Source organism: Centroberyx affinis, unplaced genomic scaffold, assembly GCF_046629955.1.
Source record: "Centroberyx affinis isolate AG114_WGS23_722 - 3 ecotype Tasmania unplaced genomic scaffold, CSIRO-AGI_Caff_v1 ptg003745l_1, whole genome shotgun sequence".
Lineage (NCBI taxonomy): Eukaryota > Metazoa > Chordata > Actinopteri > Beryciformes > Berycidae > Centroberyx > Centroberyx affinis.
The window spans coordinates 42717-67610 of record NW_027281623.1 but is presented as its reverse complement, the minus strand read 5'-3'; the positions used below and the strand labels follow the sequence as shown (position 1 = coordinate 67610).

Genomic DNA, 24894 nt, shown 5'->3' with positions numbered 1-24894 from the left:
AATGAATTCTAACTATGAATTATTTGGTGTTCTATAAAATAGTTGTTATAATCATCAGTCTCTATAATAACATAGCACACTTCACTGCCACCAAATATAAAATGGTGTCAACCTATTATATATTAGATATTATATTACACACTTATAGCTCACACTCCATGCAATGTTGGGGTGCTGTGGAAGAATTTATACGAAATAAAACTGGTTACTCTATCCATATAAAATGTAAAGATGTAATAGCTTTAATAACCATTGAAATTATTCAATTATTTGATTATAATCACATGTTAATTTATTACAATCACTTGTTATTTTCCCACCAAGATGGCTGTGTAACAGGTGTAATAAATTAACAGGTGATTATAAACAAGTGACAGCCACAACCAATGAGCTGTGTATATGGTAAAACACCATTATGGTAGGAAATGCATCTGACATCATGGGAATACTATGAATACTGTGAATTATTTACTTGGTCTTAGTGTTGTTGGAAAGGTAAACAACCTGGAACTGGAAGTAACTTCGCGCCATCTACTGGCGAGGAAATGCAATGATCACAATCAGAGAAATTAAAAGCAAAGGAAGGGATATTTCAGCCTCAACACTAGCTTTACAGGAACAGGCCCATAAACTGTACAAAACAAGGACTTTAAATATACCGTCCTCTGCTAACGGGAAATGGCCAAGGGGACAAAAGGAACTGACCCCACGATGAAGCGGAGACGAAACCACGTGACATCTGGATCACTATTGGCTGAGCAAAACTATGACCGTGCAGCCAATCAGAGCGAAGCAGGAAGTATCTGTCCACTTTTGTTATTCCCAACTTTTGGCAATGGCGTTGAGGACCGATGATGGAAACAAGCCTTCTTTACGAAGGATAAGAGAGGATGCAGAGGACACTGTTGGCGGCAAGATAGCCAAAACCGACACCAGCCGGTACAGTACTAGTTACAGCGTTGGTCAGTCAGTTTCACGACATGTTATTTAACTAGGAGGTGAACTACATTTTGCAGTAGCTTGGCAGTAGTTCAACTGCATTCAAATGTGGATAGTGTTTTTAGTATTTTTTTTTATTTATTTTTTTTTACATTAGGCGCAGTTAACAACTACCAACCATTTCCATCTACACAATAAATCATGTTTTACAAAATAATGTTAACTACTTTTTGTCAGTAGCTTTAGTTAACAAAACTAGATTTGTCTTGAGTGCAGTTTTGCTGTAGTTCAACTTCTTCTAATGTGAAGTAACTGCTAGCTTGGAAATCTACACTTTCAAAATAACGGCCAGGCTTGCTCGGTCTAACTGACCGTTGTTTGAGGACCAGAGGTTGTATGATTGAATTAGTACAAAAAGAGGCCTTCTAGTCATATTTTTTGTCTAGTCAGTTAAGCAAAAAATTGTAGAAAACGTTGCTTTTACAACGTGGACTTGGGCTCACAGTGACAACAATGTACAGTACTGTGCAAAAGTCTTAGGCACCAAAGAGTTTTTATATAAATTGTGTAGATGTTTATTCTTTTTTTTCTGCATTAGTGTGTCAGTAGACTGCTCTTTATAGTACATTTTTTGATATTTAGAAACTTTTCATGTAATTATTTTTGAAAGCATCTTCGCTTTTTTTTTCCTTTTACATGTGCCTAAGATTTTTGCACAGTACTGTAAGTCTCTCAGTTCTAAATGTATATTCTAAACGTTACTCCATGTTCTGCTTTTCACCAGGTTGGAGTCTTGTTTGGATCAACCCATGGATTCAGGCAGCGTCCATGAAGTCATCAAGTATACGCCTTCATCACTACCAGGTTAGGAGACTTTATTACCAGTAGTCCAAGTGCATGAAGACAGTCTTACAGTGCAGTGTGCACCCAGAGTCTCAAACCGTTTCAATTCACTGGACTCTTTAAGTCAGTTATAGCACATCAAACTAGAACATTCTTATGCATCTGGTCCATGCTGGTGTGTTGCATCAACAGCACTGTTGAACACCTGCTTGTATTTGATTTTCTTTCTCAGCAAAACATTATGACGTCGACACCACTGAGCCAATCAGCTGCGGCCTTCAGACTTTGGAGGAGCTGTTGTCGTGGCAACGGAGCGAGGCCAACACCTTCAACGTGGCGATGGTCCCTCTGGCGGTGCGGGAGCCCCCTCTGGCCAGCACTCCGCGCCGGACCCTGGTGTCCCATGACATGATGGGCGGCTATTTAGACGACAGGTATGGACTCGTGTTTAGGGCTGCTGCAGCAACTATGAGTACAATGGAAACTGTTAGAGCAGTGGTTCTCAACGTGGGGTCCGGGGACCACCAGGGGTCCTTGAGGGCATTCCAGGGGGTCCCCAGCAAATTGATGAATTGTTAAACTTCATTATTTTGTCATTTTAGAATGACTATTTTAATCATAGTTTCACTGTTATCTCTCTACCTACAGTACAGATAGTCATGGAATTCTATATAAAATCATATCTGACAATAAAAAATATTCTCAAATTTGGGTCCGAGAGACAAAATCTCATCAAATGGGGGTCCGTGGCCCTAATGTGGACTAAATTAGGGGTATGAAATTGATATGAAAAAGGTTGAGAACCACTGTGTTAGAGGTCGGTTGTTGATCTCTACTTCTTCTGTCTACTTCTACTTCAGTTAGTGATTTCCTACATTTCCCAGAATGCCTTTTGGCAGCCGCCAGAGACGGGGCGTGAACTTATTGCTTTCGATCAATAACACCTGCTCTAGTCAGATGGTGTATTGTAGAAAATAGCTAACTAATGAAAATAAATTTAAATGATTAAAAACATCAATAGATAAAGTTACATTGTGTCCCAGGGTATAATGATCATTGGAAACACATGAAAATGTTTAATAAATATGACACACACTGGCTTTGCAGTTATTAATTACCACTCTGTGGTTATAAAAGGCAGTTTCCATCTGATATGCTTTGGTTTATCACAGCCAACATTGCAGTTGCAGCTGTAGGAGTGGTATGAGGAGGAGGGTGACACATCTATGCGGTCCATTGTGCTGACACACAGTCGTGGACGAGGTGTTAAATGTGTAAAGATTAATTAACATGTTGGTTTTGATTGGCTGTCTCCCGGGCTACAGTGGAACATAACACAGCTGTAATGTGGCTCACAGGATAAATTTAGGAATTAGGTAAAAAACACCATAGATTCCTGTTTTTATCTAGGCGCATGACTCCCATTCATTCCTAATAGAGATCTGCAGTTTTCCTCTTATTATACTTGAGATCGCGTCCCTGTACCATAATGCCACTTACTCCTTTCATGTCTGAATGTTCTGTTAAGGTTTGCCCAGGGGACAGACTCAGAGGCTCCCTATGCCTTCTACCACTGGCAGTACATTGACATTTTCAACTACTTTACACACAACTTGGTGACCATTCCTCCTGCCGTGTGGACCAACGCCGCACATAAACATGGAGTCGTCGTTCTGGGTGAGCGATAACCTACATCAGTGATTCTCAACCTTTTTCATATCAAGGACCCCTAATTTAGTCCACATTAGGGCCACGAACCCCCCATTTAATGTCTCTTGGATACAAATCTGAGAATGTTTTTATTGCCAGATATGATTTTGTCCAGAATTCCATGACTATCTGTATTGTAGGTAGAGAGATAACAGTGAAACTATGATCAAAACAGTCATTCTTCTACATTTTCTAATTGTGTTCACTTCTTGTAAATGAAATAATGGTGAAGTTTAACAATTCATCACTTTGTTTGGGACCCCCTGGAACCTCCTCAAGGACCTGGTGGTCCCCGGACCCCACGTTGAGAACCACTGACCTACATGACAAGACCAGTTCCATTTCAACACAGTCACAGTTTTAGCAATAATCTCATACAGAAACTGGGAGGAACCATACACTTCCCGTGTTACACAATAATTGTAATGTAATCAATGTAATGTCATTGAAACCAACAAGATCTCTCATTCATAGATCTCTTAGCTCTGCTCACTTAGGAATCAAAGTGGAAATACTTTTTATCTTTTCTACTTTTTTCTCTTTGGTTTATTTTTTTCTCATGCAGCTGAGTATTTCATATGCTCTTCCTATCAAGTTCTATTGTAATTCTTTGTTTTGCTTGTGGTTTCCCATTCTTTGCATTGTATTAGCTTATTTGTGTGTCTGTTGGCAAGGCTTCTGGTGTATTTAGAGTGTATACCAAGATACATGTTACACACACCATAGCAGTTTTGAGTGTGTGTGTGTGTGGGGAACCGGATACCAAATAGCTTCCCTCTTCCTCTGCTTCCTCTTTCATATCAGTTAACCGAGGTCTTTGTACCAAGGTCAAGCTCATGGCAGGGTTTTCCTCTATGCTCATTGGGCAATGATGCTGATGAAGCATTTCGCTTGGCTAGTTAAAAAAATAAAAAAATCAGTGGCTAGATTACATGCAGGGAGTAACCCGACTAGTCTCCATATTCTGGTCAAGGCCTTATTCAGGTTAATCTCTTTCCTTGAACCTTTGATTCTCTGTAATTGAATTTCCTGTTGCCATGAATAAACCAGTTAACAGAGTATTCCCCCTCCCCCCCTTTGACTGATCAGTAGTAGCTTACTGCTAATACAGTGGAAACAAATGATGATTCCAGTAGTAATTTGTGCTATTCTCAGACTCGGGGCAAAAGTTTCCGCAGCTTATTCTAACCCACTTATGACGTTTACATAGGTCGACCCAAAACCAGGTTATTTACCGGGTAACTGGATTAACAAGGGAATTGTCCGTATAATGTAATCTACATGTTATTGGTTGTTGAGTGTATAAATCTGACGCCGTGATTGGCTTGCCTTCCAGGGACTTTCATCACGGAGTGGACTGACGGGGCCAAGACGTGCGAGGACTTCCTGAAGGGGGAGGAGTCTTACCGGACGGTGGCAGATAGGCTGGTCCAGATCAGCCACTGTTACGGCTTCGACGGCTGGCTCATTAACATAGAGAACTCCCTCAGTGTGAGTTATACTTGCCTGCAGTGACTATGGTATCACTCATTGCTTGTTCACACTGTGAGCAACTTGGTTGATGGTTGCTGAAAGCTTCGAACTGTCAAATCATGACTACACTGAATTACATGAATACACCGAGTTCTCTGATTGCCCCGCAAGGCATTGTGGGTATTAGAGTCTCAGTTATAATTCAGATGGCTGTCTGTATTTTCTTCAAATCTCAGCATATCAGTACGTGGCTTGGCAGACCTCTTTAAAATGATGTTTCTGACCAACTTGTAGAATTTCAAATGGATGGTCTGTCTCACGAAGCAAGATTAGTGGGTTACCGAGTTTGTTTATCTGCGTACTCAATTCCGTTAATGATGCTAACAGAGCTTCTGTGCTGCCCTCTGCTTGCAGGAGGCCGCGGTGAAGAACACGCCGCTGTTCCTGCGCTACCTGACCGACCAGATGCACGAGCGAATCCCCGGCAGCCTGGTGCTGTGGTACGACAGCGTGCTGGAGAGCGGGCAGCTGAAATGGCAGAACGAACTCAACCTGTCCAACAGGTAGAAGGAGGGAGGAGAGGAAGGAGAGAGGTTCAGAGAGGAGTGAACGGTGTCTCCCTAGTCCTGATTGCCTCAAGATGTCGCCGCCACTCATTTGTATTTACTTGAGTCCAAACGCAACCCCTGCAAAACCTTTGAGGAAGTCTTGACCACATACCGTCCAGCAAGAAACGAGATGTCAAAAATAGGTTCTGATATATAAGAACTTTCTCTGGAAGCATATACAAAACATATACTGTATGTGAAAAATAGATGCTCCAAAGTTTTCATTGTTAAAATCCAATTTGCACACTTCAGAAACAGAGAACTCCTTGTCCACGTCCACCCTGTGCCAATAAGACTGATACGCGAACCAAACAAACCCGACAATCCCAATGACTAGCATTGAGTTTTCCTTTTAGAAAAGACAGGGATAAATGCGAATGAAGAGAGTGTGTGAAAATAGGAGCTTGAAAGTCAATCTCAGTCTCAATCTCTCCATCTCAGGGTGTTTTTTGATGCATGTGATGGTTTCTTTACCAACTACAACTGGACGGAGCAGAGCCTGGAGTGGATGAAGGCCTACAGCGGGGTCCAAGGCCGCCAGGCTGACGTCTACGTCGGGGTGGACGTATTCGGCAGAGGGGAGGTGGTGGGAGGCATGTTGGACACAAATAAGGTGCATACTATGGATAATGGGTGTCTGTATATGTAGATGTGGGGGTGTGTGTTTGAAATAAACATTTGCAGATCATCATCTACAGTATGCCTTTTCCTTTTTGTTGTCCACAGTCCTTGGAAGTCATTCGGAAGCACGCCTTCTCCACGGCAATCTTCGCTCCAGGATGGGTTTACGAGAGCCACCATGACAAGACAGAGTTCCGCAAGAATCAGGACAAGTGAGATCAATACTGTATTCTCACTCACTCACTCACTCACTCACTCACTCACTCACTCACTCACTCACTCACTCACTCACCCACTCACTTGTCACTCACTCACTCATTCACTCACTCGTCACTCGTCACTCACTCCTCACTCACTCACTCACTCACTCACTCATCACTCACTCACTCACTCGTCACTCACTCGTCACTCACTCACTCACTCGTCACTCACTCATCACTCACTCACTCCTCGCTCACTCACTCACTCACTCATCACTCACTCACTCGTCACTCACTCGTCACTCACTCACTCACCACTCACTCACTCGTCACTCACTCACTCACCACTCACTCACTTGTCACTCACTCACTCACTCACTCACTCACCACTCACTCACTCGTCACTCACTCACTCACTCACTCACTCACTCACTCACTCATCACTCACTCACTCACTCACTCACTCATCACTCACTCACTCGTCACTCACTCACTCACTCACTCGTCACTCACTCACTCACTCACTCACTCATCACTCACTCGTCACTCACTCACTCGTCACTCACTCACTCACTCACTCGTCACTCACTCACTCGTCACTCACTCACTCGTCACTCACTCATCACTCACTCATCACTCACTCACTCACTCGTCACTCACTCACTCGTCACTCACTCATCACTCACTCATCACTCACTCACTCACTCGTCACTCACTCACTCGTCACTCACTCATCACTCACTCATCACTCACTCACTCACTCGTCACTCACTCACTCACTCACTCACTCACTCATCACTCACTCACTCACTTATTACTCACTCACTCACTCACTCACTCGTCACTCACTCACTCACTCGTCACTCACTCGTCACTCACCACTCACTCACCCACTCACTTGTCACTCACTCACTCACTCATCACTCGTTACTCACTCACTCGCTCACTCGTCACTCACTCACTCACACACACACTCACACAACTAGTCTATATTGTGTCGTTGAGAGATGTCAACTAAAACCACATCATAATGGCTGGATTATAGAAGTATGTTAACTAAAACCACTAATCATAATGACTGGACTATAGAAAGATGTCAACCAAAACCACTAATCATAATGGTATTAGTATAGCATATTTCTAAATGGAACCCTGTGTGATGTCACATCCTGTTTGCAGGTTCTGGGCTCTGCTGTCGGACTTCCTGTACATCCATCGGCCGACCTCTCCTCTCCCCTTCATCTCCTCCTTCTGCCAGGGCTTTGGCAAGGCTCTCTACTGGAGAGGACAGGTACCAGAGAGGGGGAGAGTGGAAGAGACGGGGTGCACTCGTTTAACAACATCCAGAACATGACATTCAAGAGAGAGGCACCTGGGTGATAACTGTCATCTGAGGATCTTACCAAAATACATTTTGACTCACATTTTGCTGTGTGTGTGTGTGTGTGTGTAGCAGGAGGTGAAGAAGAGCTGGTTCAACCTGAGTGCCCAGGAGCTCCAGCCCCTGTACTACAGTGAGCAGCTGGAGGACCAGGGCTGGCTGAGTAGCCGCGGCTGCCCTGTAGACGCCTGGAACGGGGGCTGCTCACTGCTGTTAGAGGGCCTCATCCCTGCCAGTCTCAACAAAGTCTGCGCCAGGTGTGTGTGTGTGTGTGTGTTTCTGTTCACCTTCCCATTATCTCCACTACCCAGTACCCACAAATCTAGGCAGTCATTAACTGTCTGTCTTTCTGTCCTTCTCGGTCTCTCTCTCAGGATCTTCTCCCTCCATGTGCCCCTGGCCTCCAAGACCCTGGTGTCCTTCATCTACAAGCCGTCTGCAGGGATCACAGTCTCTCTGGAGCTGAAGACCACAGACGCCAGTCTCTGCACACACAAGGGGATCCAGGACATCAGCCGTGAGTTTCTGATATATATCTAATACGCAGTGGTTAAAGCCCTGAATTGGATGATCTGTGTTACAGCGGGATTTTAAAGTTGCAAAGACATACATTTTTATTAGTAAGTCCAAACCTGGAAGAGTCTGTGTGCATAGTGCATACTCATAATACATATTATAAGAAAAATTACAGATTTGAGTTTCAACAAGGTTAATGTATCCTTGTCTATCCCCACTAGGGCTGAACAATTAATCGAAATTTTATCGAAATTGTAATATGGCCTACTGTAATTTTCAAATCGCAGGAGGCGCAATATTTGTTAAAGGTGAAATGTGTCAAAATAGCATTTTAAATGAAATATTGTGGTGCTGCAGAGATGTCCTGGCCTACACATCATATTCTACAGACTTAAGAAAACATCTTTGTTTGGTACAGATCCCCCGCAAAAATCACACCATAATCATTTTAATACGTTTTTCAATGAAAATGAGAATAATGATGTAAAAATGATCATTCCCTCTAATATCGCAAATCATATCGCAATTGCAATATCAGTCAAAATAATCGCAATTAGATATTTTTTCAAAATCGTTCATCCCTAATCCCCACTGCAAACTGTCCAATAAAGTAAAAACTCTTTACGAAACTTAATATTACTAAAAATGAAATAGTAATGTATTGCTGCTCAACTTTGCTTGTTACCCATGCCACTTACAGCCATGTATTCATTGTGTGTGTGCTTGCATCTGTAGCTACCAGTGTGTCTCCTGCGGTCCTGGATGAGAACCACCAGTTGGTGAGACAGTTGTCTCAGCTTTGTGGCCAGTGGAATCCAGATGGCTGGACCGTCAGGTAAGATACTGAACACCTACCATCTAGCATCTATTCGCTTTGGTGCCAGGTGATGTCACCACCTGTTGTAACTCTATAGAGGGTGACATCACCTGGCACCAAAGATCAGCCAACAGCAGGTGCCGATTTCAGTAGCATGCTTTTTACCACTAGATGTCAGGCTTTACACAGATTTGGTTTTGATGTTTAGTTACTCTTTAAAGAGAGTAGTATGAATTGTGCTCTTCCTGTCCTGTTGGTGGCGCTGTGTGCAGGTGTTCCCAGTTGGAGCTGCTCGGCTGCGCTCTGAGGGAGGTGTGTGTCAGCATCCAGCGGGAGGGAGAGCCCCAGGACACACCCTTCAGCTGCAGGGTGGGAGAAATCATGGTGAGACAGTGGGTGCTAATTGTGTTGCTGCGTTGTACATAGACTGCCCGATGTGAGTAATGTTCACAGAGGGCAGCCCGTCCTCCAGTAAGACACACAGGCTCTGGGAACACATAGTTAGCCGTTTTGAAAACCTCTCAAGTCTTAAGAAGGACACTTGACATTTCCTTTCTTTTTCATCGTTCTTGTCTCTCTCTCCTCAAGGTCCTGGATGCAGCCAGTCTCCTGCTGCCCCCGGAGTCCGTCCAGGGCCTGTGCATTTACGACGTGGTGTGGCTGCGCGGGGCCGGCGTCTCCCCGGGGCGCACCACCCCCCGCCTGCGCCTCAACGCCACCCTGCGCTGGCGCTACCCGGCCCGGCTCGTGCGCCACTTCAGGGTGTACTGGCGGCGGCTGCGGGGGCCCGACCCCCGGATCCCCCCGGGCCAGCCGGCGCTCGTGGGCCGGGCGTACTCCACCCTGTTCAGGGTGACGGAGCTGGAGGTGCCCGAGCCGCCCGGCCTGCTGGAGCTGGTGGTGGAGCCGGTGATCAGGGAGGGCTTCCTGGTGCCAGAGAGCCACTGGGGGAGACGGAGCCTCAGCTACACAGAGGATCAGACGGCCGCCTCATAAAAGGACTTTCCTCTAGTCTGAGCAGGCGGCTTCCTTCTGTCCTGGTTTGTCTTTCAGCTCCAAAGTTGTAAAGCGGGAAGCAGTCTGGCTTCTATTACCATCGGGATTTTGGGATTGCTTTGGAGAAATGGCCATACAATGTAGACATTTCTAATAATTCTAATTAAGGATTCAAGGCTAAAAGTGTACTGTGTTGCACAATACATTTAACAATTTTTAAAATACTGATTATGCTTATTTTCAACCTGCACCTTATTTTCCTATTTTCTTCCATCATGATGATTGATTGATTGAAAATTCCATCACTGTAGAGCTTTATGAACCTCCAGTTCACCGGGACCGCTGCTGTCCAATACACACTCAAGGGCCAAAGCAAGGTCCAACAGTGGAACCCAAAAAGCAATTAAAACTCCCACTGCAATGGGATCTGCCTTGATCAGATTTTCAGATTATCCATTGCCTGAAACTCGCATGTATTGCGTTATTAGATATGATATTTTAACTAGTTAATTGGCAAGTAGACCCTTCAAGTGCTCTGATGCCCGTTCACATCAACCTCCTAGTTGTGTGTCAACAGAAGCATTAAACATAGGAGCGCAGTCAAAGGTAATAAAAATCAACATTATCAGTTATATTCACACTGATACAGTCTACCATACTTATGAAAAACAAAATGAAAGATATCTCATCTAGTTTGTTTATGGTTGATTTTAAATTCAGAAATACAAATAACTCTGGATGTGAAACACGTAGAGAATGCTTTCAAGCAGAAGCAACAAAATCCCGGTCCTCCAAATATGACGTGATCACAGCACAAGACCGGCAGCAAGCAAAGTAGACAAGGAAGTGTGTGATAATTGTTCAGTCACACACATATGAATAAAGAGAAGCGGTCCCGGTGAACTGGAGCAGTGGTTCCAAATCTAGCGATCGATACAAATCTATTATGTCAAATTTTTCTGTTTTTTCTCACATTTTTTGCTTTTTTTCTTGTGAAATAGTGAATAGTTTTGAGGCTGTCGGCCTCCTCTGATTATCAAATGAAAACCTGAAAAGGGAAAATCATCCTTTGGTTGAACTGTTCACCACTCTGGATTAGGGCTGGGCGATATGGACAAAATCAAATATCACAATATTTTTGACCAAATACCTCAATATTGATATTGTGACAATATTGTAGGGATGACTATTGGTGCTTTCACAAAATATTTACACAATGAGATTTTTGATAAATAATCATCAGTAATGTGGATATAATGACTAAGTGGGTAAAGGCAAATAATAGAACAGCTAGAACAGTCTGGTAAGTTCAGAAAATGACATCACTTTACTGTAATGCAGCCTTTAAAACCAGGAAAAGACACTTATGCCATATTACGATATTACCATATCCAAAATCTAAGACGATATCTAGTCTCATATCACGATATCGATATAATATCGATATATTGCCCAGCCCTACTCTGGATATGCAGCCTGTGACGAGGGTCACAAGTAGGCATCGCTTTGTTTTAAGGGGTCATGAGAAACTCATGTTGCATGTTAAGAATTTTTATTGCACTTGTTTTGAAACCCAACTTGTTCTGTACAGTTGAAAAGCCGGGCTTGACAAGATTGGGGGGGGGGGGGGGGGGTTACTATAAATAAATTAAAGGGGATGGGACGCTCTTCTCTTTGTGATAAGACTAGAGTGAGCTTTAACTGGACTGAAGCCATTAATAGTTCTTAATGAAGTTATCCAATAATTGTTCTGTAATTACTTGGATCTTGCTATTTGTATCCTCATGAATGATCACTCAGAAACCATTCATGTACATTGTATGTAAGATTGCTTGTATAATGTCATGTTTGCAATTGTGAAAATGAGTTGTACATGCGAGTGTGCTCATAAAATATTTATCCAATCACATATGCTTCGTGTGGTAAAGCTTTATTTTAGAGCCCGATAATTACAGTGTAACTAGTTTGTAAATATGGGTACTAATAAAATAACAATAATATAGTTACAGGGTAACAAAACCAGAAGTCCGGGAATTAAGGGGTAACAATTTTGTAATTATAAGAGATTTATAAGGTAGTTATGGTGTAGCTGTTTTCGTAATTACTACATACATAAATAATTACAGGGTACAATAATGTAATTAAGGGGGACTGAAATGTTATCGGTGCTTAAAGGTTCATGCACTGGAAAAAGGCCATTGTAAAGTGCTGCCCATGTTTCTATTAACTGCATGGGTTGATGCACAGGTTGTTCTGGAAAAATAAATTTTACACCTGAAAAGCTGAATTGAAGATGAATAACTTTTATTTTTATTTTCCCAAACTATCCCCTCAGATATGATAGTAGGTAGTAGTAATAGGTAATAGTAATATATAGTAATAGTAGTAGATAGTAGTAAGATTAGAGTGAGCTAACTTGTGGCTTAAAGCAGTGAAAGTGCAATAGGAATTAGCAATTAAATAGATGTTTTCTGTATAAAAAATATGGTCTCTGAATACAAATTCCAAATGTTCAGTTATGTGTTTTTCAATCATGTGTAGTTTATAAACCATGTATGAAGTGGGACATCTCTGTCAGCAAAGTCTACTGGGGCCTGAGCTTCATCTGATGAATCATAATGCAGCTGGACAGAATGCAGCAGAGTTGATAGAATTTAGAATGTCAGTGTCATAAAGACAGACTGACCTGAACACATCAGACTCACAGTTTCATCTCTGATCGGTGTTCACCTGCACATTGAGACAGAAAACTCACATTGCATTTATTTAGAGAAACATCAACAACATCTACCTTTTAGAACGGAAACCATGGAGAGTGATTTCCATCCTGGTGAGCCACATGTGTTTTTAATTTTATTATTTAACATAAAAAGATTAGTACAGAGGATTTTGCTGAACAGACAAGAGACAGACAATCAGGATAGACTAGTTGTTGGTGTTGAAGGATTTACATTTGTGTCCAGTTCTTCCTTAGTTTGATTTACATTGTAAATTCACAGATAGATTTGTTGCTGAAAACTATGATGAAAGGCATAAGATGAAGCTATGATGATGCATGTTGACCTGGAATGAAGCTGCATCATGTGGTTATTTGTTTCATTAAGATGTTGCCATTGCATTTCTTTCAGCATCAATGCAAATGGTCGCTCGACTCATTAGACGATCGCCATGACAACATCAACTACATGTTTGTGAAAGTCCTGAAGAAGGAGCAGTACCTTTATGCTGAAGCCTCTAGTTTCTCTGGAGTTCCTGCTGAGCTGGACTGTGACCTTTCACCTCAGTCTGCTGTTGGTCTCGGCTCCAAACCTGCTCGTGGATTAGAGAGCGTCAATATACGGGAGCCAATCGTCAGCACAGCTTCATCAGCATACAGACTTCTCTATGGACAAAGGAGACCTTCCTCCCTCAAAGAGAGACTCTCCTCTCATGACCGGACACACAGCGTTAGGTAATACTGGAGCATCCATCCACCCAGCTCAGCATGTTGAGGCTCAGTCTAACCTGCTCCACCTTGTTGAGGCTCCAGTGACTGATGACTTCAAACTCATTGAGAGACTGAGTCAGCTTCAGCACTCCTCCACTGGTTTTGATGATGACTACCACCTGGAGGCAGTTGGACAGAGATACCTCTATACTCCCCCAGGTGACACATCTGGATTTGTGGCCATTAACATTTTCTATACCTCTATTACTAACGATATAATCAATATTTATTCTAAATGTGGTTTTCACTGAGAGTCCATTTTGTGTATAAAAAATATATAAACCACAATATGCCACTTGTTTTCTGTAAAAAAACAAAACAAACAAAAACACACAAAATTGTTATCATGGCAACGCTTTATTATACAGCCCGCTAATTACAGTGTAACTAGTTTGTAATTATGGGGTATACTAGTAAAATAACAATGCTGTTGTTACAGGGTAACAAAACAACAGCATCACAAAAAATATGGAACTTGAACACAGAGTAACAGACTTAATTGAACATACAAGAGCCTTATTGAATGTAATATACAGTATGTTGAGATGAAATATCAAATACGGTATGTCAATTTTCTAATATAAAATGTAAAATATAAACCTTCATAATCCTTTTATAAAACAATTTTGGACTCCTTTTTTCCTCATATGTGTACAATAACTCACCTATAAAAAAATTGATTTCTCATGTATATCCTTTTTTTCTTCTTTTTTTTTTTTTTTTTACAGTTTTCTCTATATCTGCATTGAAAATTCTTTTTCCTATTTTCGACCGTATGTCTAACTCTGAAAACCCCGATAAAAAGAGTTGTAAAAAAAACAAAAAAACAATTTAGAGTCTTAATACTTACTCCATAACTACAGGGAACGATAACATTTGTTTAGTCCCCTCTAATTACGTTATTGTACCCTGTAATTATTTTTTAAGTATGCAGTAATTATGAAAACGGTTACACCATAACTACCTTATAAATCTCTCATAATTAAAAAAATTGTTACCCCTTAATTCCTGGACTTCTTGTTGTGTTACCCTGTAACTACAGCATTGTTATTTTATTAGTACCCTATAATTACAAACTAGTTATACCGTAATTAGAGGGCTGTAAATTAAAGTGCATGTTTCTCAAATTTGTTGTTGGATTAACTGTGAGAATCCTTGATCCATTTGATGCTGCAACAGAAAAGAAGCCAAGACAGCATTAAAAAAAAAAAGCTTTATTGTTGTAATGGCCAAAATGTACACAAATCAACCTTGTAATCAAAGAACGCAGAGACATCAGATTTGGCTTAGCAGAGAGTGGAGTACAACAGGTAATGTGGTAATTTTGATTGTCAGAGCCAATCCAGCTGGCATCAGAGTAGGTGGATCAGGCCTGCTGGGTGATCATCTTCAGCATCTGTAAAGCCATGGGTCCCTGGTCTGAGGGAATCTGTCAGGAACATCAAAGAAACATGAAGGACTTTGTACATTTAGACTAGATGAGACTTTAATGAGAACTGCACCATTCCAGCCAGGGCCTTACCATGTGTCCGGCCTTGAGGATCCAGTAGAAGGCGAAGTTCTTGTAGGTCTTGCAGAAGGCCCCGGTGACTCCCGGGGAGGCGGGGTCGTCCAGGGGCGTCCACCTCAGCTTGTTGAAGCCGGGCAGCCCCGCCCACTCCAGCCGCTTCACCCACAGCTCCTGACCTGAGGACGGCAAGGGCGTAGAGATTCATGTGTGTTCCATAAATATTGAAGATCCGGATGGGTTTTTTGGAGCAAATCTGGGGACAGAAGTGCAGTGGACTTACCCATGGTGTCCACTATGAGGTCCAGCTGCCCGTTGTAGACCGTCACGTTGACCCCGGAGGTCAGCAGCTGGTCCACCACGTCCACCACCGGCCTCATGAAGTCTCCCGCCATGCTGCTGAACACCTCCTCTGCCTGGCCTGCACACACACGGACAAGACAAAGTAATGTAAAAAAAAAAAGGGAGGAGAAATGGAAAAAGGTGACAGATGAGAGGAAGCGAGGATGAAGAGTAGGGCTGCAACAAATGTTCCGTATATTCAAAATATTCAAATCTCGATTCAAACCCCCCCCCCCCCCCCATTTCTGTCTTCAAATAATCTTTATATTCTGTACCTGTATCTTGTTGTTCACTACATACAGGTCATTCAAGATTACTTTCTTTGGCTATCATATTTAGCTGACAGATTACACTGTATGGAACTTATATACATTGGCAAAAAAACACAAAAACTAAACACCAAACCCAAATCTGTGTAAAGCCTGACATCTTAATGGTAAAAAGCATGCTACTGAAAGTGCCATCTGCTATTGGCTGATCTTTGGTGCCAAGTGATGTCACCTTCTAGCAGCTTCTAGCAGTTTTTTTACCACTAGATGTCAGGCTTTACACAGATTTTGGTTTGGGTTTAGTTACTCTTTTCTGACACCTAATGGTGAAAAGTAGGGTACTGAACTGGTCATCTGCTATTGGCTGGTCTCTGTGCCCTGTGATGTCACCGTCACAGGTGGTGAGGTGAGGTGGTGACATCACCTGGCACAAAGACCAGCCAATAGGAGAAGGCCAGTTCAGTACCTACTTTTCACCATTAGGTGTCAGGCTTCACTAAAGATTTGGGTTTGGAGCTGAGTTACTCTTTAAATAGATTTTGTTACCCTGAAATGTCAAAAAACTGTTTGTTTATAAGGTTATTCAAAGCAATATTTGATTTGATTATTTGAAAATGACAATAACTGATAGCTGCAGCCCTAATAGAAGAAGAGGGATAACTTACACAAAATAAAGAAGGAAAACAGTGGGATGACTTGAGAAGGGGTAGGAACAGGGTGAAGGATGAAAAAAAAATACTGTTCTGAAAATGCAGGCCTAAGATAGTACAATATTTCCACAACACGTCAAACAACAATCAAAAATCAAGTTGAAGGAATGGACAGAGGAGTCGGCCGGCTAGCTACAGTACCTCCCCAGGTGACATTCTGGGGGATGATGCCCAGCTTCTTCCTGATTGGTCCGTTCATCAGCTGGCTCAGTGATTGGCTGTGGAGGGGGCGGATGTGGCGACGCGTCAGCAGGGCTGATTGAAAGCACAAGAGAAAAAAAACCACAGTAACTGGAAGTGGACAAACGAGTGTAAAAATGACTAAACACTGTCCGTCCCGTCTCATGGTCATGAATCAGAAAGCTTCCCTTGACATTTGTAAAAGTCCTTAACTAAAACACTTCAGCAGCTAGACACTCACTCAGTGTATCTGCAGGGTTCAGAAAGACATTTCAACCTTTTTCATGCTACATGGAATTACATTTCAGACCAATTTTTACCACCAAATGAAAGAAACAAAGCCTATTTCTGATTGAACATAGCTAATGAGAGTTCTGAAATTTAGTGACATGATGTCCAACATATTTGTCATGTTGTATTAACCGAGTTCTGTATCAATCCAAGAGTGCACACACATGTGGGTCAAACTCAGTGACCAACTAGAAGTGCAGTACTGTAACACAACATAAGAAAATCAAACCAACACTGCTACTGATCCTATTCATATCTTTTGGTGAAACTACACAATTCATGACATTTGCCTTTTTTCATTTGTCTTACTTTCCAACTCTGCCTCGACTAAATATGCTCAAATGTAAAGAATCTCAAATGTAATGCATCAAAATTAAACTTAAAATACACCTTTCATTACAAGGTGAAGAAATTAAGACTTCTCCCAACTCTGTTTAAGACATTTTAATACTTTTTAAATGCCTTAAATTTACTTTTTAGGAGCTACAAATTGCTGAATGGGTTGTTGTGCAGTAATATTCCACTAAGCAGTAATATTCTACTATATATAGTATGAAACACAGTAGGCAAAAATACTCCTGCATCTTACAGAGGAAGTCGCGTCCTGCTGAAGTGGCGAGTTCCTCGTCTGGCTCCTGGGTCAGGATGTTGTAGAAGTTGACTCCGTTGGTGTTCTGCCATCAAAACCAAAATAAAAGTAAAGAGGAAATGTTACTGATCCCTGTGTGGAAATTGGGTCGTAATAACAGAGTACAGCAGGGAAAAGATACAATAAACATGGAAATAGAATATAGTAAAATTTGGGGTTATATAAACATGCAACTCACAATTTCAACATGTTAAGTAGAACGTATGAATGGGAAAATGTATGGATTTACAATTTAATTAGGGTGTGTAAAATAACAGCAGTAGGACTTACTGAGGCAAAGAAGAAGTGAGTACAGAATATAAAGAAAATGAAAAATATGCTAAAGTATGAAATATGCTGTATATATAAAAATAAATATGACCAAAATGAAAATAAAATAAAAACAATCATGTCTTCATATGAAATAGGTAGAACCATGATGAAAATATCAGTATATATGCAGTATGTTACAACTAGAAGGATGTGGCAGAGGTGGGTCAGTCAGTTTTCATTGACCTGACTTGGGTTCTGGTGACTTGGGACTTGACTCTGACTTGTACTCTGATGACTTGAAAAGGTTTCTAAAGTCTTGACTTGAGATCTTGTGTTTGTGTAAATGACTTAGATTGAAAGTGATGAGATTTGTTCCAGCAGACGACTGAATTCAAATTCTGTTTTCTGAATTTGTATGGAATGATTGAATTTATTGAAGTTGAAACTGATTATAGAAATCAAACTCATGATGCTCTTACCAAGTTTTTATCCTATTAAAACCATATTGCATTGAAAAGTCCTAGATATTTAGTTTTCTTTAAGATATTAAATTGATACTGGACTCTTGATTTGTTCTGACTTGACTTGCTGTTCTACATTTAGACTTGAGACTGACTTGGGAATATGTGAATAAAGTGAAAGCACCCCACCTGCTCCACCACCGTCTCGACGACTGACCAGAGCTCGGTGGCTTTCTGGAACTGCTGCTGCTCCACGGCGCTCTTCACCGCGTCCGCCGCACCGCTCACCTCCGCCAGGCCGTAGTCGTCCAGCAGCGACTGGGACGGGGACAGAGAGAGACGGGGCAGATGGGAAAACTCAGCATCTCTGCACCTCAGCTCTAGGGACGGGACGGTATGTTTATCTCGCGATTCCATAAGCGATATGGGGTTCACGGTTTGATACAACCACGATACGATGTAATAAATAAAGGTTTAAACACAACAAAGTGTGACTGTGCAGAATTCTGTTTATTTCTGAGCCACAAATCTTTCTAGCAATGACATTGTCTTGCTAGAATCTAGGGCTGAACAATTAATCGTAATTTTATCGAAATCGCAATATGGCCTACTGCAATTTTCAAATCGCAGGAGGCACAATATTTGTTAAAGGTGAAATGTGTCAAAATATCATTTTAAAGTAAATATTGTGGTGCTGCAGAGATGTCCTGGCCTACACATCATATTCTACAGACTTAAGAAAACATCTTTGTTTGGTACAGATCCCCGCAAAAATCACACCATAATCATTTTAATACGTTTTTCCAGTGAAAATGAGAGTAATGATGTAAAAATGATCATTCCCTCTAATATCGCAAATCATATCGCAATTGCAATATCAGACAAAATAATCGCAATTAGATATTTTTTCAAAGTCGTTCAGCCCTACTAGAATGTAAACAACAGTTTAAAAATGTCATTACAAAGTATAAATAATGTAATTTGGATGGAGAGCTTGTGAAATTGTGATGATCAAGCATCTCATTTGTGATTACTACAGCAAAATAAAATAGAGATTCATTTTTCTGCCCCACGATGCGTATTATCACATTTTTTGTATCGCGATATATTGAATTTCGATGCAGCGTCCCGTCCCTAATCTGCTCTGACTGTCAGAGTCAGACGCAGCAGTTGTTTCTGTACAATGCTGACTAAGAAATCCAACCATCTGCAATAAAAAAAATAACCCGCAAAGACATTTGACAACTATGTGTTACTCACAGTAGTGTAGAGGTACGGCCCCCAGGTCATGACAGAATCTGCAGATTAAAAACAAGAGTGTCACAGTAAGCAATCAGAGCTCTAAAACTGTCCACTCATATACCAATACAGCTATGCCAAGGGTAGAGAGGCTTTGCAAACTCTGCACTGCTGGGTTATGTCCTACACACAGGACATTTCATGGTGGTTGGGAATTCATTTTGGTTTTGTTTCCCCCCATTCCCATCGCTTTTTCAGGCTCAGTTTTGGCTAGAACTGTTGCCGCCTCTCTACTGTCTTTATAAGACAAGATAAGACAGTTGGCTAAATTATGAATCGTTGAATAGCATCCCAGCAGATGTGTACAAAGGTTGAGGTTAGGGCTGGGCGATATGGACCAAAAATCATATCTCGGTATTTTTAGGCTGAATGGCGATACACGATATATATCTCGGTATTTTCTACAAAGTAGGCTAAATGTTCAGTTGTAAGTCAAAGCCACATGTGAGATGTCACAAGCACTTTCATTAAAACAAGACTGTGATCAAAATAAAATGCAAAGACAGGGTTTCCTTCCCTGTTTTAGAACAGTCTGGTAAGTTCAGAAAATGACATCACTTTACTGTAATGCAGCCTTTAAAACCAGGAAAAGACACTTATGCAATATCACGATATATTACGATATCCAAAATCTAAGACGATATCTAGTCTCATATCACGATATCCAAAATCTAAGACGATATCTAGTCTCATATCACGATATCGATATAATATTGATATATCGCCCAGCCCTAGTTGAGGTACAGTATTAATGTTGATGGATTGATACCGACCCAGTGGGGAGATCCACGAGTCCCCGAGCGCCACACCGGCAAAGTTGCATTTCACCGTCCCTTTAGCTACGGCCTAGAGAGGCGAGACGGACACAGAAATTAAAAACACATTACAAAACAGACCTCCTTTAACTCCCTTTATTCTTGTCTGAATCCAAAAACTCATCTGCAAGGAGTCCAGAATGCAGCAGCTGGGCTATCATTGACTTGGGAGTTGATTTTTAGAATCAATTTTAAGATTTTATTGATTACTTTTAAAGCAATAAATAGCTTGGCCCTTGGCACACGATGGAGCTTTTATCTCCCTGTGTACAAAAACACCATCAAAGTCTAAAGGTGAAGGAGCATTTAATAATCAGGCCCCTAAACTTTGGAACAACTGAGCTGAGAAAAAAACACATTTTATAAACTTGCTTTTAACTGCTAACATTATGATTTTGCAATTTCACTGATTTGTTTGTAGTCCAATCTAGTCACTTTTTCCCCCTCTGCCATGTCTGCATTTTCTGCTGCCATTTTATTTAACTTAAAGCACTTTGTAACTTTGCTTCGAAAACTTCTATACAAATAAAGTTCATTATTCGGGGAAATATTTGCTGACTCTGCAACCAAGCCATAACTGTCATATGACAGTCGATCCCCCGATTTGGGTGTTTTCCCAACATCACTGAGTAACATGCTTCACGTGGAGCTGAAGAGGATGTCGAAAAGGGGAAGTGGCCAAATTCAGCTGCGAAAAGTCTCTACAGGCAGAGCGTACCTTGGTGAGCTCCGACGAGATCGCCGCCGCCATCTTCCCTCCGTATGACTCGGAGAAGATGTAGAAGGGGACAGTCTGCGGAGGAGAAAACGCTCCGTTAGTTCACGTTTATGACCGAATCTCTGGTACATGGGCGGGATGGAAAAATCTGATATAATGAGGAGAAAAAAGGAGTACTGATTTGGATACTTGTGTCAGAGAAAAAAACAAAAAAAACATTCCCTAAAGATGGTTTCTCGTAATTATGACTTAGTATCTCATAATTATGAGAAAACTATCTTGTGATTACGAGATCCTTATCTCGTAATTATGAGATATGAGAAACCATCTCCGATTTTTTTTTTTTTTAGATGCGTTAAGATAGCTCGGATTACCAGAAAATTAGACTATGTCCAATTTAGCCAGAAAATGTCAGAAAGTGTAATATATGCAGTGTTTCTAGTTAAAAATGGCACATTTTTCATTATTATTATTATTATTGTTATGAGATCAAACATTAATATGGGTGCTCACCTATTGAATTTGATGATTAAATACAAAGTAACTGGTTTAAAACAGTATTTCTACGCGTTTAAAATCTTGCGCTTTAATTTTGAAGGCTAAACGCCCAAACTGGAAGTTATCTTGTAATTACAAGATGAAGATCTCATAATTACGAGATAGTTTTCATAATTACGAGATACGGAAGTCATAATTACTAGAAACCATCTCCGATTTTTTTTTTTCTTTGGTGAATGCAATACGCTTCCGTACGATTCCCCAAATTTTCCAGAGAATTTATAAAAATCCCTGACTTTCCCTGTCTGGAATATACCTTAAAAATTCCATGACATTCCATGATGAAATTACCTCAAACTCTTTCCTCTCTGAGAAGAAGTGCTGGAGCAGCACCAGCATGTCCGAGGCCACCGTGGCCACGTCGGTGGCGTAGGCGTCCGGCCTGTCGGTGTAGCTGAAGCCGGTGCCGACGGGGTTGTCCACAAACAACACGCTGGCTGCCTGTACCTGCAGGAGCCAACACACATACCAGCATCAGCACGGCCGCCTCCATTTCCTTCATTTTAACTGACTGAGATCAGTCAGAATCTGTTGTACATCCAACCTATGATGTGCTGGAATAGAACAGACTTGTAACTTAAAGGAATACACCAAGTTTTGGTAGATTGTCCTGCTGGTCAACTAACTCATTAAGTGAAAGTGAGAACATAGACATCAAAATCATCCATCTGTCCCTGGTAGATCATTGGCTCTGGTGCTCCATGCTAACACTTTAGCATACACTATGTTGAGTGATAGTAGGCTCCATCGCTTTAGCATACACTATGTGTAGTGATACTAGGCTCCATGCTAACACTTTAGCATACACTATGTGTAGTGATACTAGGCTCCATGCTACCACTTTAGCATACACTATGTAGAGTGATACTAGGCTCCATGCTAACACTTTAGCATACACTATGTAGAGTGATACTAGGCTCCATGCTAACACTTTAGCATACACTATGTAGAGAGATACTAGGCTCCATGCTAACACTTTAGCATACACTATGTTGAGTGATAGTAGGCTCCATCACTTTAGCATACACTATGTAGAGTGATAGTAGGCTCCATGCTAACACTTTAGCATACACTATGTGTAGTGATACTAGGCTCCATGCTACCACTTTAGCATACACTATGTAGAGTGATACTAGGCTCCATGCTAACACTTTAGCATACACTATGTAGAGAGATACTAGGCTCCATCACTTTAGCATACACTATGTAGAGTGATAGTAGGCTCCATGCTAACACTTTAGCATACACTATGTAGTGATACTAGGCTTCATGCTAACACTTTAGCATACACTATGTTGAGTGATAGTAGGCTCCATGCTAACACTTTAGTAAGTAGTTTAGTTGAGTGATAGTAAAGCAATAAATCAAGTATAAGCACATTAATAAATATATTTGTTATTACTGGAAGATAAAGAATAATTTACACTTTTTTCAATATTTGAGGAGGTGCTTTTATTATACCAGTTCACATGGAAAACAAGCTGTGGAAATTTGAAATTTGAATGCGTTTATAACGTACAGTAGAAAAATATTTTCTCAAATATTTAAACCAGTGGTTGTAAATTGCTCTTCCACTTCCAGTAATCACAAATATATTCACCACTCTGTTTTTCCTGTTTGCTTTACAAATTATTGAGGGGGGAAAACGATTAATATCCGATATCAAGCTAACTTCACTCTGGTGGGTGGAGAGAGCAATAAGCCAATGGAGAAATCGTGAGTTGCTCCCCCTACACATAGTTTGCATGATGGATTACGGTGGATTTTTCCTTTAAGTGAAGCACCAGAGTCAAAGATCTACCGGGGACACGTGGATGATTTTGGTGTCTATATTCTCATCACTCAACTGCTAAATTGACCAACAGTCCAATCTCCCTAAAACGCAGTGTATTCTTTAAATGCCACTAGGCTGACTGGGCTACCATCTTACCCAGGACGTTTTTCTGGGTTGCTGGTTCCTATCCAAAGGTCCGATCTCCTCAAAGTTTCCAAAACCACTGCCTGATCCTCCTGGTCCACCCTGAGGACACATGGACATACATCCAAATCATCTTCGACCAGTAATCATAATACAATTTTACCAACAACAATATCCTAGTTCATCCCCCCCCCCCCCCCATGGAAGGTGGTTGGTTTTATTTTTAACCTTTAGGAAGGCTTGCTTCACATTCAGTCTGCAGGTTTTCATTCCAGCCAGACACTACATCAGCTGATCAGTCCCCTCTGGTTTATGGTTAACCAATGAAATGAGCCGCTGTAGTGTTTGGTTGGAATGAAAACCTGGGGCCGGATTCACAAAACCCTCTTAAGAAAAAAATTATTTTGATTAGTTCTTAAGTAGGAAAATTAAAGAAATTCGTAAGAAATTAGACTGTTACTAAGAAAATATTGAGGAATTGCACTTAAGAGCCTTCTTAACAACTTCCTAAATTTTCCTCTCATGTCATTTCTTAAGAACTATCTTAAGAGCACATTGGTGAATCCGGCCCCTGCACTGTTCTATGGCACAGGACTGGACACCGCTGGCTTAGAATGGATATTGATATTACACTTTCACTTTCAATGTTTTTCCAGGGATTTGAAGCAGCCACCTCCCAATTCTCTCAGCTTTATGTCACTGCCGACCCTGAAATGAAGTGTGACGTTAGGTGGTCCTGTCCTACCTGCAGCCACATGACCAGAGGCAGGTCCTGGTATCCTGCAGACCCACTGTCTGCATAGTAGAGCCACCAGAACATGTGGGCCCCGTCCCTCACCTGGACATAGCCCCAGTCTTCTTTACCTGCCAGGGGACTGGAGAGCCCTGCAGAGGATGGAATCCAATTACAATCGTTCTTTTAAGTTGGTATTCAGTTACTGGGTTGTTTACAAAGCTAGTCAGCTGTCGTACATAATAGACCGCAAGTCTAAGTCAAACGTTACTTTTGCTTTCAAAATCAGTGCAGCCGGAGGCATTCAGATAACATGAAGCCAATAGTTGCGCTCGTTAAGCTAGCTAGCAAACAGTACTTTTAAGCACTTGTAAAGAGGTTGTACAGTAGAGCATTAACCATACCTGCATTGATGGTAATGAAGAGTAAAATCCCCAAACTACAGGCTACTTTCAACCGGCCCATTGTTGAAGTGAGCTCGCGGACGGCTCTGCGCCCCTTTACTTTCCAGAAGGAATCACATGATAGGTATCAGCTGACTGACGTCACTGCGGAGTGCGGACACCTTGACGATAAATGTACAGTAAATCAACAGCCGCCG

General features: G+C 41.4%; 2 protein-coding genes across 2 annotated transcripts; one reads left to right on the top strand and one right to left on the bottom strand.

The window, feature by feature from the left end:
* Positions 1 to 838: 838 nt before the first annotated feature.
* Positions 839 to 11713, top strand: engase (endo-beta-N-acetylglucosaminidase). The gene is made up of 14 exons (XM_071540920.1): positions 839 to 939; positions 1724 to 1803; positions 2015 to 2216; positions 3311 to 3459; positions 4829 to 4983; positions 5380 to 5528; positions 6015 to 6186; positions 6300 to 6406; positions 7574 to 7685; positions 7848 to 8032; positions 8150 to 8292; positions 9027 to 9126; positions 9381 to 9492; positions 9697 to 11713. Exons 2-14 carry the CDS (start codon positions 1749 to 1751, stop codon positions 10102 to 10104), a joined length of 2049 nt encoding a protein of 682 aa, XP_071397021.1. The 5' UTR covers positions 839 to 939; positions 1724 to 1748; the 3' UTR covers positions 10105 to 11713.
* A 3076-nt stretch (positions 11714 to 14789) lies between these two features.
* Positions 14790 to 24852, bottom strand: scpep1 (serine carboxypeptidase 1). The gene is made up of 13 exons (XM_071540916.1): positions 24698 to 24852; positions 24306 to 24445; positions 23573 to 23662; positions 21934 to 22089; positions 21085 to 21159; positions 20325 to 20397; positions 19513 to 19550; positions 18442 to 18570; positions 17480 to 17564; positions 16561 to 16674; positions 15382 to 15519; positions 15114 to 15277; positions 14790 to 15020 (listed from the first exon to the last, which is right to left on the bottom strand). The coding sequence occupies exons 1-13, from the start codon at positions 24756 to 24758 to the stop codon at positions 14958 to 14960; spliced, it is 1326 nt and encodes a 441-aa protein (XP_071397017.1). The 5' UTR covers positions 24759 to 24852; the 3' UTR covers positions 14790 to 14957.
* Between the last annotated feature and the right edge of the window lie 42 nt (positions 24853 to 24894).

What these genes read in the sequence shown, in the direction of transcription:
- scpep1 (XM_071540916.1), bottom strand. Translation starts at nt 24,758, where the DNA reads ATGGGCCGGTTGAAAGTAGCCTGTAGTTTGGGGATTTTACTCTTCATT. An exon ending in GGCCGTACCTCTACACTACT is followed by an intron (nt 18,571 to 19,512) that starts GTGAGTAACACA and finishes TCCCCGTCCCAG; the next exon opens with TCGCTGCTGGACGACTACGG. An exon ending in TCGAGACGGTGGTGGAGCAG is followed by an intron (nt 17,565 to 18,441) that starts GTGGGGTGCTTT and finishes TTTTGATGGCAG; the next exon opens with AACACCAACGGAGTCAACTT.
- engase (XM_071540920.1), top strand. Translation starts at nt 1,749, where the DNA reads ATGGATTCAGGCAGCGTCCATGAAGTCATCAAGTATACGCCTTCATCA. An exon ending in GGCGGCTATTTAGACGACAG is followed by an intron (nt 2,217 to 3,310) that starts GTATGGACTCGT and finishes TGTTCTGTTAAG; the next exon opens with GTTTGCCCAGGGGACAGACT. An exon ending in ACATAGAGAACTCCCTCAGT is followed by an intron (nt 4,984 to 5,379) that starts GTGAGTTATACT and finishes CTCTGCTTGCAG; the next exon opens with GAGGCCGCGGTGAAGAACAC.